Consider the following 15,999-nt stretch of genomic DNA (forward strand, 5'->3'; position numbering starts at 1 on the left):
AAATAACTGTCTTATGACACAAAGTGCAGGAGCTCTAAAATGCCACACTTTACGTGTTGGGCTAAAGGATAGTCCTTGTCACAAAGCCTAGAAGTGCAGCATGCAGAGTGAGACTCTGCATTCACTGTTTAGGAGTGTGTGCAATTGTAACACCCCCTCCTATGGAACACTAACCTCCTCAGTATGTGACTTGCCAAGCGTACACATATATGTTTGCTCTGACAGCTGTGAAAATTGGACCACTTAATTGAGGTGGGATTTTCAAAAGCATCCAAGGGTGTTGTTCCATTTGATTTTCAATGGATACTGAGTGCCTAACTCCCATGAGTTTCTCTGGAAATCCCACAAGTGATGCCTCATTCTTGGCACCCAGGTTTGATAAATTTTGGCCAAAGCCAGTGTGTTTGCTGATGGGTGGAATTTCCAAGTGCTCAAGTGCCACTGAAAGTCACCTAGGCACATCTGAAGATCCCACTGAATGTCTGAACTACTTTCTCATCCTTGGAGGTGGCTGATGCACAATGCTGGGGTGATGAGTCCCTTGCACTGCGTGGTGGACAAACTGGGGCTGTCTGATTCGGGGACTGTCCACCTAGCAGTTTTGCAACCACTCAGTTCACTGAGTTTTAAAACACAAAAGCTGTAGTTACAAGATGTAGAATAATATAGCAGCCCCTTGAGTGGATGGCAGGGACTGTGATCCAGCTGCCCACAATGTGCAGTTGAACTACTTGAAGGGAAACTGTTCTAGATCCCAAGCCCTGCACATTCCTAACAGGCCAGCTCTTCAAGTCCAGCCAAACTGTACCCAGCAGGACCCTGGGGGTTGGGATGGCAAGGTGCCTCTTTGCTACCTTTCTGGTCCTCCGATCCTGGGGCCAGTTCCCCCAGCATAACTCAAAACATCCCAATAGTTCCTAGGGACAGTTCTGGTAGCCGAGGCTTGCTAAAGCATAAAGTATTCTGGCCAAGGCAAATGCTACTGTGGACCAACCCCAGCACAGCCCCTATGCTACAAGCAGGGCTGGCCCTAGACCAAATGGCATCCCAGGCAAAGAGCATCTTTGGTGCCCCTCCCCATTTGTTAAACTTTTTTGAATACCTTATTTTTTATTGCATTTGCAGCCCATTTCACGACTTCGATGCACAATTTACATGAATGATTTATCCCTGTCCCATAAGGCTACATTTTCATGCTAGGATCTGTAAATCTGTATGTATTCATGCCATATATAAGCAAATACAAAAATTATTTTCCTCTAAGAGACTTTTGAATTTTAAGAGTAACTGCAATCTACTAACATCAAGAAATTGAACTGTGCACCAACATTGTGTAGACCAGCACTAAATAGTGTGACAGTAGGTGACTATCTTAGAATGTTAACCCTGTCCTGTACTTCAAATTTGCCCCTTTTGCTGCAAACTAGATTGCAATTGAGCTTTTCGTTTCCTATACTGAGCTCCAGAAGGCTTCTTCAGGTACATCTTTTATTTTCTAGGGGGTGAGGGGGCGCGGCAGTAATAGGGAGAGCAAAAGTCTATGTTCCGCAGTCTTAGAAAGTCATCAAACATCACGTGTTAAGCATGGCAAAAGAAGTAGCAGTATTTTTATATTGTTGCGTAGATAGGGTTTTGATAGCTATCTCTGGCATCTCATTAAACATGTCCTTTATTAGTTGCTGCTTACACTCTTCAAGTCTTAAAACACAAGTACACTTTCACAATTGAACAATAACACAAGGTTCACAATATTGCAGCTGGGCTCTCACTTCATTTCAATTTGTTCTTATATCTCACTGACTGTCTGGCGATGTCCTGCCCCTTATGTACCCACGAGGTCATGGCTGACAACATTCTAGGAGGTTCAAGGAAAATGGAACTTTCCAGACTTTGAGAAGTACATGAGATTCTACAAAGGTCCAGAACGTTCTAGGAGGTTAGTGAAAAATGAATCCACATATGAAATACCTGAATCCTTTTACTTCAAACATTATATTTTCCCTTTGGTGGCTAACAATAAAAAGAGCACCCCAAGCCCAGCATCCTAGGCGGTCACCTACCCCTAAATCTGGCCCTGACTGCAGGCTTTGGTTGAAGGAAAGATTGTGTGACAGAGCTAGCCAGGCTGGCTTTATGCCCTGTAGGAATTCCCCTACATCAGGAGATTACCTAGCTGTCCTCGTTAGGGCAGTTTTTCTCTGCTTGAACTGTCCCTTTCTGATTGAGAGTCTGGCCCAAAGTTCTTAACTATCCCATAAAGGTTCTCTTCATTTGATTAAAACTAAATCACTTGCACGAGCCAGGAAACTTTCTCGAAGCACTGGCTTCGCCTGACATTGGTCTGCATGCCTCTGAGTTAGCAGGGCTAGTCCTGTGGGTGAATGGACTTGTACAGGGAGGGGAGTGTTGAGATGCGAGACTGTTTGCTTTCAGTGGTTGTAGCCCAGGGCTGCCTTTGCTCTGCTTTCAAGTTGTGTCACAGCAACAAGGACAAGGTTCAGTGCAGGCTGAAAGTAAGAGGCCTGGACACAGTGGGAAGCAGGATGACACCAGACACATTCACAATAAATAAATAGGGGCAAGGCAGAGGTGGAGCGCAGATGACCAGAGGGATCTGATGTCGGGGGTGGGGAGGGAAGAGAGAAATGGAGGAACAGGCCTGGCCCAGGGCACTGCACCACTGCAAGCTAGTCCAGTTGCTGGTTATACAGCAGCAGAACGGATTGAGGGTGCTCAAATGAATGGAACAGGGGAAGGGTTATCTAATCCGCCTTTGCAGACCAACCTAGCTATGTAGCGTATCTTCTTTAAATGTAATCACCATGCAGCCCTTTCTGCATGGGGACCTGTATTGCTTATATATGTTTCTATGGTTACATGTTTGAGCTACATCTGTTAAATTAATAACAGTGCACTCCAAAAAGCAAGATCAGATACTCTTTGATTAAGATCTCATTGAAATATTTATGTAGACTTAAGCATCAAGCTATTGACCTGCTTCCTGTGGTTAGTCTATGTGCTCCCTAGGGCATGTGTAAATTGTGTATACATTACAGACAATAAATCATCGTGGATTTCAGAGACCAAGTCTCTGGATTTAATGGGCACAGAGGATCCACTGCATTATTATTTAACCTCTAGCTAGATAAGAAGCAATATGAGGCCCTCACATTTTGCTTTACTTACTTCTTGGTATTTATAAGGCGGACGTGATTAGAGAAGGCAGGGTTATTAATTCTAGATATTACCTTGCACTTTGAAACACCACAATCTGGCAAGGAACAACTGACTGAATGCTCTAAATAAATAAATTGTGTAACCCATTAACTGCAGCATTAATAGACCAATCTGGAACAAGCTCTCAAAGCTAAAGGTTGTGGAAAATTATTATAGTCACTTAACTAATGACAAAAGTAAACAGTTAGTAACTCCTAGAAAAAATCTCATATATAACTCATTACATGCTCAAAGTACTGCACAAATAATAATTGACCCACTAATCCTAAAACATCTTCATTTATATTTGGAGCCTGATTTTTAAATATTAGGCATGTGATGAATCTAATTTGTATATGAAATCAAACGACTATGCCTTTGCAATTTAAGTGTGGGTTTGTGCACCGTTTGTGCAACAAGCTTTGTGCCTAACTTGTTTAAAAGCCAGGCTCCTGATGTTTAATTTTTCTATAACTTGTTTCTATATAAAGATTTCAAATAGTAAAATTCCAGAAGAGACAAATGAATCCTCAAGCCCTCTACAGTCTAACCCAGTTAATATCCGTATGTGAGATCAATGCTGATCACTCAGTCTCCTTTGCTTCTAAAGTCAAGTTAAGCAGCATCTTACACTCCAGCAGGTGTTTCACTTTAATTACATGTTTTGTAATGCTTTCCATATAGGTTCAAGTATGCTATATATATGTCTGCATCCTAAATGATTCATGGCAATTTTTTACCATTAGGTGGCCTGTGATTGAAAACTGGAGCTGGATTGTTGTGCAGAAGAGGCTCTGTTAAAATGAGTTTCTAATTGCAAAAGTGTTCGAATTAATCAACTGGTGTTTGTACATAATTGTATTAAACCACTGTTGGATCAGATCTCTGAAACTGAAATACAAAATCTTGTCATATACTTAAATCTAATAAGTGATGCCAAACCCAAGATGTAGGGCCAGATTCTGGCCCTGTCTTGTTAATGAGCCATGTATCTACCTTAATCAGTGGTTGAGCCTCACATGGATTATGCCCAATATATGGTCATAAGAACACAATTGCTAAATATATTGAGAGGAATTTAAATTACTCAGCAGAACTCCTCTTTACAGCAATAAAATGTATTCTTGTTTAAGTTAGTAGGTGTTTAACAGAATACAGATATGAGGATGAAAAAATGCTTAAATTTCAGGCACCTTGTCTCAGCAAATGGTCAGCTCTGCCCTTCTTACCCTCCAGGTGTAAGAAATGCTCGAGTAGTTTACAAAATGGAATTTGCAAAGGTGGTTCTGAGAGGGGAAAACAAAAACATCAGCAACAACATTAGATGATGGAGTCCCCTGGGGAAAACTTGGTCCTGTATATAATATATTATTGTATTGCAGTAGTGTGTAGTAGCCCCAGTTATGGACCAGGATCCCATTGTGCTAGGTGCTGTACAAACATATATACACACACATTTACAGAAACATGGTACTTGGAATTTTAGACACTTATTAAAGCTATTTTTCCCCATTGGCCATTTAAAATTCCTGTTTCTAATCATCTGCCCTTCAAAACTCAATTTATTCTAACTTTTATTTTTGACTTATATGCCCTATATATGTCATCAAATGAAAATCAGGATTAAAATGTATAACTTAAAAAAAAATCTATTTAAAATATCATGGAGTCAGGTATTTTAAGGGGTTAAAAATGCAATGTAAAGAGCAGCTTTAGGGAATGTTGTTTTGTTTTGTTTTTAATACAAACACATTTCACAAACTGATACAGCTCCCTTGCAGCTCAGGGTGAAACTTCCATTCTGTTATGTTCTCTCACATTGGATCTGATCCTGAGATACTTTGCATGGGACTGATCCAATGCCCTTTGAATGGCAGCTCTTACTATGTTATCAATAGTGCTTGCTGGTTCCTTGTTTTCAAGCAGATGCAATACTATTGAGCAGAGGCTGAATCTGTAGATCAAGAGTTTTAACAAATAGAAAAGTTTGCAGTTGGCTTTTTCCAGCTTTAACTTTACTTGTGGTGTGGGATCAGTGACTTGTTCACAAACATACCTGCCCATGAATATTGATAGACTTCTCTGATGCTGAATCAGACTCTTGAGAGCAGAATGCCATAAATTCTTCTTTCCTAACTAATCAAAACTTCTAGACCTTTTATCACTCATGCAGGAAATCACAGAACCAGAAAATGTTGAATGTGTGTGTGTGTGTAATAATATATATTTATTTCAATCTTGGGTGTTTTTTCTTTTCTCCTCCTCACTCCTCCCCCTCGGCACCATTTCTCTCTTACAAGTTATGTATTTGTGAGTTGCAAACATAGACCAGTCATCAGACACCTAAGCAAGTCATTAACTTTCCTCGTGTGAGTATCCCATTCGGTGTGAGGATGATCTTGGGGTTCAGGCACTGTACTAAGACTCGGGAAACCAGGCTTCCTTTCCCAGCTCTACTACAGACTGCCTGTGAGACCTTGGGCAAATGGCTTAATCTCTCTGGAACTCAGTTCCCCATCTGTAAAATGGGGGAATGGCTTTCTTTATTCCACCCTTTGGGCTGTCTTTAGATTGCAAACTACTTACGGCAGGGACTCTCTCTTATTATGTGTTTGTACAGTGCCTGGCACAATCAGTCTTCTCTCAACTGAGGCATTAGTGTAATATAATTAACACCACCAATGAGAGTAATTGTGTCTGCAAGATGTGGCCCCAAATCATCTGATTTTTGCAGCTCTGTCCATTCCCTGTTATGATGCATGGAAACCTTTGAAGTGTTCAAGTAGGGGAACAGACAGAAATGCTCTTTGTAGAGGACTACACAGGAGAGGCCAGTAATTCCTTGTGTGGTGTATGTGATTATTGCAGCTTTGAAAGAAAAGCGGCTTTTATTTGATATTTATTTTGAAGCTTGTCTGTTAAGATTTGGGTTAAGAACTTATTTTCATTGAAACATGTAAATGTAGTAGCTAGACATCCTCTGTTCCTCTTTGTCATCGCTGACTGCCTTTGAAAACACCATGCATTGTTTTCACAGTGTGTAATGCCATCCGTGCTGCCTTTGGCATCAATGCCATAATATTGAAGCTGCAGCTGAGAGGTAAAGGAAAAGAAAGCCACTTGTATGCCCATGACTGAGTTCATTCTTATGGTGCATGGAGAAGGCAGCAATTGGAACAAGGAGAGATGAAATATTCAAAAGGCACTCGCACTAGTTATTTGCCAAAATCAAATCTGAACCAACAAAGGAAACAAATGATGTTAGAGCTCAAAGTGCTAGCCCAGTTGCCTAGAAACAATGTTTTTTCACCCCTATGTGATAGGCCTGGATTGAGCTATCTAGTCTAACCTTAGACACCCGCATTTGGACCCAATCCTGTGCTCCATGTGCTTTGCTTGCAAGAGGATGGTCAAAGTGGAGGTACCTGAGCCAAGAAACAGCATGCTCAGCGCCTGCGTGGGGTGGGAGGGAGGGAATGCATGCTTTCAGCAGCACCCTGTGTCAATTTAAGAGAAATGCTGCCAGGCTCCAAAGAGGAATTCTGTCCAGTTTTCCTTCTGTTACGAAAAATGTGGTTGTGATATAAAGGAAAGGAGGGGGGTGGGGGGGTGAGTGAAAATAGAGGGTCCTCATGGGTCACTAGGGATGCAGAAGCTCCACAGAAGCAAACAAATCCTAAAACAACATTACAACTATTTTCATGAGGCTATTGTGTGTGCTGAGCTAACGTGTGAAACTCTGATTACCAGCAATGATATGATACAGTATTTCCACATCTTGGATATCCAGTTTTAAATGTATTAAATAGCTACTCTGTAACATTCAAACTACTGGTGAATTTGGGATTAGAATAAAAGAGAAATGTAAAACACATTTCTTACATGCAGTTCTATATTTCACTTACAGAACACTAGACTTCTCTAATATCTGGCTAGCTGCCTAATGTCCCAACTCCGGAAACCCGTCCCGGCATGGATAAGTTTTAAAATAACAAACCCCATGAATAATATATATATTCATGAATCTCATTCCACTGCTGTAAAAGCAGCATTAAGACTTCAAAGTCTACAGCTTCCACCACGTTCTGACTTAAGTATGGGTTAGGTGAGGATGATAAAAACTGGATAGTGCGAAGAAAGCAGAGGTCTTGAGTTAAGGGCATCTATTCATGCAAACCAGCAAGGAGGAGCTCTTCAGGGTTCTCTAGTGGGAGCTGGATTTTAAAACTGTTGTATTAATGCGCTAGATGCAGAGGGAATATGTGATTATTAAATATGCGGATAAATTACTATCATGCATATTTTTACTCATGTGGAAACCCCATGAAGGTTTGTACTTCTGGACATAGTTCCACTAGCTTCAAATGCAGAAATAAGAGAGGTGCAGTAGAAAATCTTTGTAGGTGTGGTCCCTGAACTCAGTGGTATGGTTAAAACACATGGGCCTGTGGGTGAGTTCCAGAAGAACATTCATAGTCTAGGTGAAAGAACTCTGAGTTGAATCATGACATTTCACACATCTAAGAATTAATTGTGTGCCAATAAACTGAAGTAAAGATGCTGCCCAAGCAGTTTCATTTAGATGGGAATTAATTAGTTAGTAACTCGAGGGAAAGGATCTACATCTGTTGACGGGGGCATTTTCAGTTCAGTGGACAGTGACAATGAAGAAGGCTAAAATGCTGGCCTATATTGAAGGGCATGTTGCTTTCCAAAGAAACTATCTTTACAGGCCTCTGGTTTGTCCACATTTGGAGTAAAGGGCCCAGTTTGTGCCAATTGATGAAAAATATAGACAATTGATGTGCCAATTAATTGATGAAAAATATAGACAAGGTGAAAGGAGTACAACACAGGGCAAAGAAACAGAAGTAATAGAATGCACTGGCTCATGGAGACCTAATGAAACAGGGATCATTCGGCTTGGGGAGAAGGCAACTAAAGTATTTAAACTCTAAATTAGCTGAGATTCATGACCGTTTTAATCTATTTGAAAATCTACTTGACATATTGGACAGATCAGAATTAGACCTAAATGGTCCCTGGTGTAAGGGACTGTCCTGCCAGCCACAGATCTGGCACAGCACCATGCACTAATTTCCCATCCCTGACACACTCACCCTTCCATAGATTTTGATAGGTCTTCAGCACATGTTTAACGTTTACCTAAAATGTTCTCCAATGCTACCAGACTCATCAAAATGAATTTGGAGGAACAAATCAGAACAGCAATGAACGTTAACCTAAAACCTGAGCACTCTACATCAACCCAGAAGAGGCCAGAGGAATCCACCGTAGGGTTGTCAAAGGAAGTGCAACGGCATATCCAGTGTATGTTATGCCTATAAAAACAGACAGACAGATGAAGAATACTTCTGTACTGGCTGTTATTTCCTCATGACTTTCCCTAAAGAGTTTGGTTGAGTTATAGCTGGTGTCCTAATGTTTTTTGCATTGTGCTGTACTGAGCAATAATAAATGCCTCCCTCTTCCAAAAGAGACAACATAAAAGGAGTAAAAAATCTAGTTTCTCTCACCTTTTGAGCAGTCTGGCAAAGTGACTGCCTAACTTCACCAAGTTATTGTGCAACTGAAAGAATTCACCATGTGTACTGACTAAGAGTCTTCAACAGGCCCAGTGCTTGAGCTTATGGCACTGTTTTATGCTGACTTGTATGAGGCATATCTGTCTTCTACACCTAGAACTTAGGAATCTGATGCGCTCAGCTGATACAGAAGCTGAGAGATCCAACACTATGGTTAATTCCACAATAGCTCCTTGGTTTTCCACTGGAGGAAGGGTAAGGTACAATGGACCGTTAGTAGGGTGGATCAAGAGTATCTGTTACTGAAGAAGAACATTGTGTCTATTCTGAAAAAAAATTCTTTAGCTTGGTAGTTTTGTAAGTGGTGCCTGGCATAATAGTGCCCTTCTACAAATTAGGTTTCTTTCATTCTCTAGGACCCATAGTTCCAGCATCTAAATTGTTGGGTGGGTAGACTCTCATTTTATTATAGTTGTCTGTCTTTCTTCGCTAGTTAAGCTCTGTCATTAATTTGCTCTCTTTTTCTGTGAAGTTCCATTTTTTAATGATCTAAGACCCAAATGAGGCTACCAGTCTCTCCTATTCCCTTTGATTGCTGGAAATATACAATGAAGGAGCTATTTCAGCTTCACCATCTGTTTGAGAGACAGTTGCAGGATCTTAAGATCTGGTTTGTCTCTTAAATTCCAGACTTCTTCTTCTATGGCCTCTTTCTTCCAAACATTTTTTTTTGGGGGTGGTGGGAGATGGGTGTAAGCCACATAAAATGACTTATAGGATTGTTTCAGAGTCTCTGTTGTCACCATCTTTCCCTGTGTGATTCTGTCTTCTGTGACTCGAATCAAATTTCCCTCACCATTTATCTTCTCTTGAGCCAGGGTGTTTAACCATAGTGTTCTTGCCAGCTTTCAACTTAGGTTATAATTAAATGCTGTCTACTTAAATGCCCCTGAAGTTGCAATAGGATATGTAGTTTTTGCTTGATGTCCTAAACACTTTTGTAGAATTGTGCCCTGTTTAAACATCGACTGGTCCTATGTTTGAAAGCACCTGTCAGGTTTTCAGATCCTCACCTAATGGGTAGTGTTGGTGGGGGTAGTCCTCCTCTATCTGATGCACTGCTCCAGCACTGAGCATGCTGCACTTACAAACAAAATTCTCTTTCTGAATGAGATCATGGTGCAGATGTGTTCCGTACATAAGATTAATGGGCTGGACTGGATCCCAAGCATCTTAGTGTAAGGAAGCTCCATGTGTAGTTAGAGGAATTTCTATGGGCCTCTCAAGTTTAGAATGTGCTCCTAATCACCTGAGCCCTTTCACTCCTTACTCAGCAAAAAAGTCCCACCTATCTTAATGGGACAACATAGACTCATAACCATGGTGGTCCCTTCTGGCCTTAAAGTCTATCAGTCTGACCACCTGCATGTTGCAGGCCACAGAACCCCACCCACCCACACATGCAATAGGTTCATAAGGTCTGGCTGAGTTACTGAAGTCCTCCAATCTTGACCGAAAGACTTCAAGTTGCAAAGAATCCACCAGTTACTCTAGTACAAACCTGCAAGTGACCCATGCCCCAGACATGGCTGAGTGAAGATTGACAGATCAGGCCCTACATTTGCAATATTGTATTCATTCTCACCAGGGCAGAAAACTCACCAGCTTTCAAGAACCTAGTCACTTGAGCTCACTGGTGGTACAAGAGTTCACGGAATCTCAACCCAAAATGCACGTATTTTATCATGAAAAAGGAAATTCAAATACAGATGGCTCCACTTAAAAAAAAACAATCTATCACTTTACCAACACTACTTGCAGCACTCCTTACATTTAAACTTGTTAAACAAACTACTATAGCTGGGAAATGTCCACTTGGTAATGATGCCCATTGCAGACAAAACCTACATTTCATTCTCAGACCACGGCTGCCATATGCTAAAAGATCACTGCAAGGAGCTGTTATTTATTAAAGGCATGTGAAGGGTCTAATTATCAGCAGATTTGTAGGCCTGTTATTTAGTAACATATGTTACTGTTAAATCTGTTGTCTACATGTACTGATCATGTATTTTGTTTGCTGTAGGAACATTTTATAATATGCTGTTAACATATTTTAAAAACAATTTTACAAAGCAGATTTTGGAATGGAATTTAGCACTGGCCTGTGCATTTGCTGTAATTTTGTAGTAAATCAAGGTAATAACTTTTCATTTGTACAGAGAATACTGTACTTAAAAAAAACACACACTATAAATATGGGCCTGATTTTTGTCAGAGATAATGAGCAATTGCAGCTCCGAATGGCATCAGTCAGAATTGTGGGTGCTCAGCACTTCTGAAAATCAAGCCCTGAAACTATTTGCACAAACAGGTTCTCCTAGTATCTGCATTGAGTCTGGCCAGTTAGGTACTTTAGATGTCCCTTCCTCACACAGGAAGAAGGAGCTTGTTTTTTAACCACATAAAGAAAAAAAGGATAACTTATCCCAGACCTGGGGAAATCTTTTGGAGGATTTGGCTCCAAGTAGTATCCCAGCCCAAAAAGACAGACTTCAGTTCCAACTAGATGGTTTCCTAACATAGGGCAAAAGACTTTCAGCACAATCTGTTCATAGGAAAGTCCCTGAATCTGCTATTTGACTTGTCCAAATCAGCCAGAAGGAGATCTAGTCTAGTGATTACCTGAAGCATTCTGGGCTCTTGTCCCAGCTGAGTCACTGATTCGCTATGTGACTTGGGCAAGTATATAATCTTGCTGTGCCTCATTCAACTTGGCTGTAAAATTGGGTAAAAAGCAGGAGCTCACTGAAAATATGATAGTGCCCCAGAACTGAGCTCTCCTGGATGGATGGATGGATGGAAAATTAAAGAATATTGTCTCTGCATCTTCTGATGTCAGTGTCACTGCACATACTCGTGGCTAATGATGGGGCCAAAAAACACTCATACTGGGACTTCATAGATCAAGAGGAGGGATATGCAACTTTTTTAAACAAAGGCCATGGCTACACGGGAGAAATGAAACTCTAGAAAACATGTTAACTAATATCTGTTGCCACATTTTCTATCATGATACATTTTCCCAGCGTAGGCACAGTCAAGTACACGTTGGAGCAGAAGGCCGCTCAGTCCTCCAGTTGTTCAATTAAATCCAAGTCTTTGTGGCCAAAAAAAAAAATTAAAAAATCTGAATACTCACTGTTTCCCCCCCCCCCCCCCAACCAAGGAAAAAACTGGAACATGAGCACAAGGTCAGAGTGACAGTGTTTCAGTACTGACCTCAATCAGGGTTTGATCCAAGAACAAATTTGTATGCCAGATGCTGATGGAAAGCCTGTCTGTGCCTAACATATTGGATTTTTTTTCCCACAATTCATCCTTGAATAAATGTTACCCTTGTGCTTTTGCCAAGGTCAGTGATGTGATAGGGGTTATCTTCCTTTATAAAAGCCATTTGGTTAGGTTAACTGCCCAATTACATGGATAAATGCTCTTTTTAAGCATCATCCTCTAACTCTTATTAGATCACAACCCCCTTAATTCATTCAAGAGTACTTCACACCCATGCTAATCACTTTTTGTGTACATGATTTATGTTGTGATGCTAAAGTTTTCCATGTATATCTTAAAAATCATATTTATGTAAACATTGTAAATCATTTTGTACAATTTTACCTTGCTATTGGCACATTTGTCTGTATAACTTGAAGTATAAATAATGTCTCTTTTGGCCTGAGTTTTTAACTAGGCCACTACTTTTAAACTAGGAACTAGGAAACTACTTTTAAATACAGTTCAGAAACCTAGAAGTTGAAATGTCTAAAGCAAGGCTTAAATGGAAGCAGGACTGGGATGTAAATGTGAGCATTACACTGTAGAATGATCAGGTCTAAACATTATTTTGACTGTGTCCATAGATGTGTGTTTGATTTGAGAAATAAACATAAAATCAAATTATTATTCTTTTTATTAGTAAGGAAGTAAGATGAAAACGTAACTATGTAGGATGACAGCTAATTCATAGCCTGGCATAAATTATGCTTAAATCTTTGAAACACAGAGACAAAAACAATTTGTCCACAAATTAGATGGCAAAAAAATGTAATTTTGCAGGTAAAGTAATACTAATACTGAAAACATCAGATGTTTACCAAACAATGTAACTGTTTGTAACAAAATCCATACCTGTAAATTACATGGAAAAGTAAAACAAATTTATGTAGGGTTTCCTTAATCTACATAATGCAACACTATACACAGGCTGTAGGTATTGTTGCCTTTTGTTTGCTTTTATAATGCTGTTGCAGTATATTTTTTGGTGGGGGGAGGTTTTTTACATACTTTGTGCAGCAGCTGCCATGCCACTGGGATGTTTGGTCTTAAATTATGGAATTTTCATTGAAGAAAATGTGCTCTAACAGTACCTCTTTTCAAAAAAAGTGTGTTTATTTTCCCTTATATCAAAAAGATTTTAAAAATTAGATTGTTGCATTTGCTGTTTCCCATATTGATTGATTTGTTTTGAAATATACAAGAAGCGGCTGAAATTAGATAGTATGCATACAATTTTTCATTCAGAAATCAAATAGCAGAAGCATACATTCCTCTCTTTCAGTCAGTATTGTCCCTTAAGCAGAAAGTCTAGCACTTCATGTTAGAGGCTTCCTTTGTTCCCTTTACATGGGGTACAACCACAATTGGGCATCCGAGAAATCCTCTATCATGTCCATTAATTTCATTGTTTTATCTAGTTGAGAGCTACAAAGATGTTCAGAATCATTTGATAAGGAAAACTTAAAATTGTCGTAATTAACTATCAGAGGAGTAGCTGTATTAGTCTGGATCTGTAAAAGCAGCAAAGAGTCCTGTGGCACCTTATAGACTAACAGATGTATTGGAACATAAGCTTTTGTGGGTGAATATCCACTTTGTCGGATGCATGTATGGTGGGTGTTCACCCACAAAAGCTTATGTTCCAATACATCTGTTAGTCTATAAGATGCCCCAGGACTCTTTGCCATAATTATTAACGTATATTCTGCTTCTCTGGGAATGATTTTGGCAAGCAGACCAATCAAAGAAGGCTAGGAGTGTTTAATCGCAATCTGCAGAAGAGGAACTAAGGTCTGATCTAAAACCCATTTAACTCAAGAGGCACCTCTCCACTGACTTCCTTTAGCTTTGAGTTCTATGTTTAGAATTCAATATATTGGGCCACTAGGATTTACACATCTTTCATTGTCTCATGATGGTAGAAACCACACAGCTTACGCTGTTTTGTTTAATCATTCCGTGTGTCAATAACCCTCACAAAGAAACCTTACAGCTCATAAATGGTCTATTGTTTATATAAAGCCAGGGTAATCTGGAGCATGGCCTAGGCCTTTCCTTGCAGTCACATCACATTCAAGCTATGTGGAGGTTTTGAGCTGACTAGAGGAAATCTTCACCCAACAAAGCCAACCTTTTCTTTATTCCAAAGGATCATCATCATTTTGATATTGGCAATTTGAAATTATACAGTCACCACTAAAGACATCGCTCTTTAATGGAAGAATTATTCTTCGAAGTGAAGCTAAGCTGACAATATTTGTTAGTGGTGCTGGTGAAATAATTCATTTTCATTTATAAATAGAATAGTGTGATTGGATAGGAGTGCCTCAGTCCCCTCTGCCACTACACTTCATAAGAAGATTATACTTCTCTTTATGAAGTGAAAATAACCGGGGGGGGGGGATTTTAATTATTACTCTGCCTCTTCCTGTCTCCATGGTGATCCCCCCCAAACAGCCTGTTCCCTTCTGTTGTATTGGACCTCCCCTCCCCCCCCCCAGTAATAAATCAGCTCTGCCTAACCCTGAATCACAGTATTAATCACTGGCCTAGGTAGGAGCAGTGCCCACAGCGTTTAGTACTGTAGCTTCTAAATCCAGCCACTCTGCCTTCCTCCCTCCAGGGCCTCTCCCTGGGTGCACGAACTTGAGTCTCGCTTGTATCCCTGCCCTGCTCGCCCCGGGGCGAGAGGACGGGCTGGGGAGTGGGGGGGAGACTGTCCAATCCCCCCCCCGCGCGCTAAAGCCGGTCCCCGCAAGGCTGCCGCCTGCGTTGGTCCCCACCAGGGCCGCTATGGGGCTGAGAAACGCCCGCCCGCCCGCAGCCGAGGCTGGGCTCCAGGTGGGGGGTGGGAGCTCTGATCTCAGCCCCGCTCCTCCCCTCCCGGGTGCGCGCCGAGTTTGCAGGCAGGCAGTCGCGGTCTCGCCAGGCACCAGGGAGGCTCTCGGAGGCAATCCTGTTTGCAGCTATAAAGCCCCCGTCGGGATTTACGGCGGGGATTATGCCCCTAATTTCCTGCCGTGCCTGGGCGGGCGGGGTTGCAGCAGATGGCAGAGGGGACCCCTCTGCGCCGCCCCCCCCAGTCTCTTTCCCCTCCCCTCTTCCCCCGGCTCTGCTGTAGGGGGTGGTGGGGGGTGTTACCTGGGTTCTCTCCGGCTTCAGGGGCAGCGCGGGCAGCGCAGTCCGTGAGGATGCTGGGGTCACTCTGAGACCTGCCTCTGGGGAGAAAACAGCCAGTCCCGTCTTCCGCCGCAGCCATGGGTGGGGGGCTCAGAGGCGAGGGGAGGACGAGGCGCTCATGGAAGGGGAGGCAGCCAAGGTCACAATGGGGAAGCGGGGGCTGGAGTCCCGAGCGCCAGCAGCTTCAGCCAGGCAGCCCCAGCCGGGGCAGCATCTTCCCCGGCCTCCTTCCGCCAGCTCCCGTCAGTGCTCCCCACCTGCACCATCCAGCAGCCGCAGAGATGCCCCTAATGCCCTGGGCTCCTATGGCCACTCATGGGCGAACTTTCTCTCGGTGCAGCTCAGGGGGGCTGCCTTCATGCTGCTCCGTGGGGGGCTGGCAGGAGCTGGGGCTGGGCTCTCCCCTCCCCCTTGCCCCCCCCTCCCTGCCCCCTGCCACCCAATAACAAAATCTTCGCTCCTGCAATTGCTTTAATCTGCTGCTCTTCTTAGAGCATCTGTTGGAAAACATTGGGATTCTCCCATCATGCCCCGCGAGAGGCAGTGTGACATCACAGTGGGGTGGGGGCCTGGGAGAGGGGACACCTGCACTGCACAAAGAGGGGGCGGCAGCAGCAGGTGCGCGTGGCTAGGGGGACCCTGTGGGGGGGGGTGAAGGAAGCTGGGGGTCCTACTGTTAATCTGCCGCTGTTTGCATTTCAACCCCCCATCTCCCCTCCCC

General features: G+C 42.3%; 1 protein-coding gene across 7 annotated transcripts in view; it reads right to left on the reverse strand.

Annotated features, from left to right (window-relative positions):
- Window positions 1-15,795, reverse strand: part of PHACTR3 (phosphatase and actin regulator 3) — a 160,387-nt gene extending 144,592 nt beyond the window's left edge. The window contains exons 1-2 of one of the 7 annotated variants that reach the window (XM_073309199.2): window positions 15,240-15,795; window positions 4,410-4,502 (exon numbers count right to left, since the gene is read on the reverse strand). In XM_073309199.2, coding sequence (XP_073165300.2) covers window positions 4,410-4,502; window positions 15,240-15,357 — 211 coding nt within the window. In that variant the 5' untranslated portion in view covers window positions 15,358-15,795. Of the gene's footprint in view, window positions 1-4,409; window positions 4,503-15,239 lie in introns of those variants that run through there. The other 6 variants (XM_073309198.2, XM_073309201.2, XM_073309200.2 and 3 more) reach the window with 6 other exon arrangements.
- Between the last annotated feature and the right edge of the window lie 204 nt (window positions 15,796-15,999).

Source organism: Lepidochelys kempii, chromosome 13 (assembly GCF_965140285.1).
Source record: "Lepidochelys kempii isolate rLepKem1 chromosome 13, rLepKem1.hap1, whole genome shotgun sequence".
Classification (NCBI taxonomy): Eukaryota; Metazoa; Chordata; order Testudines; family Cheloniidae; genus Lepidochelys; species Lepidochelys kempii.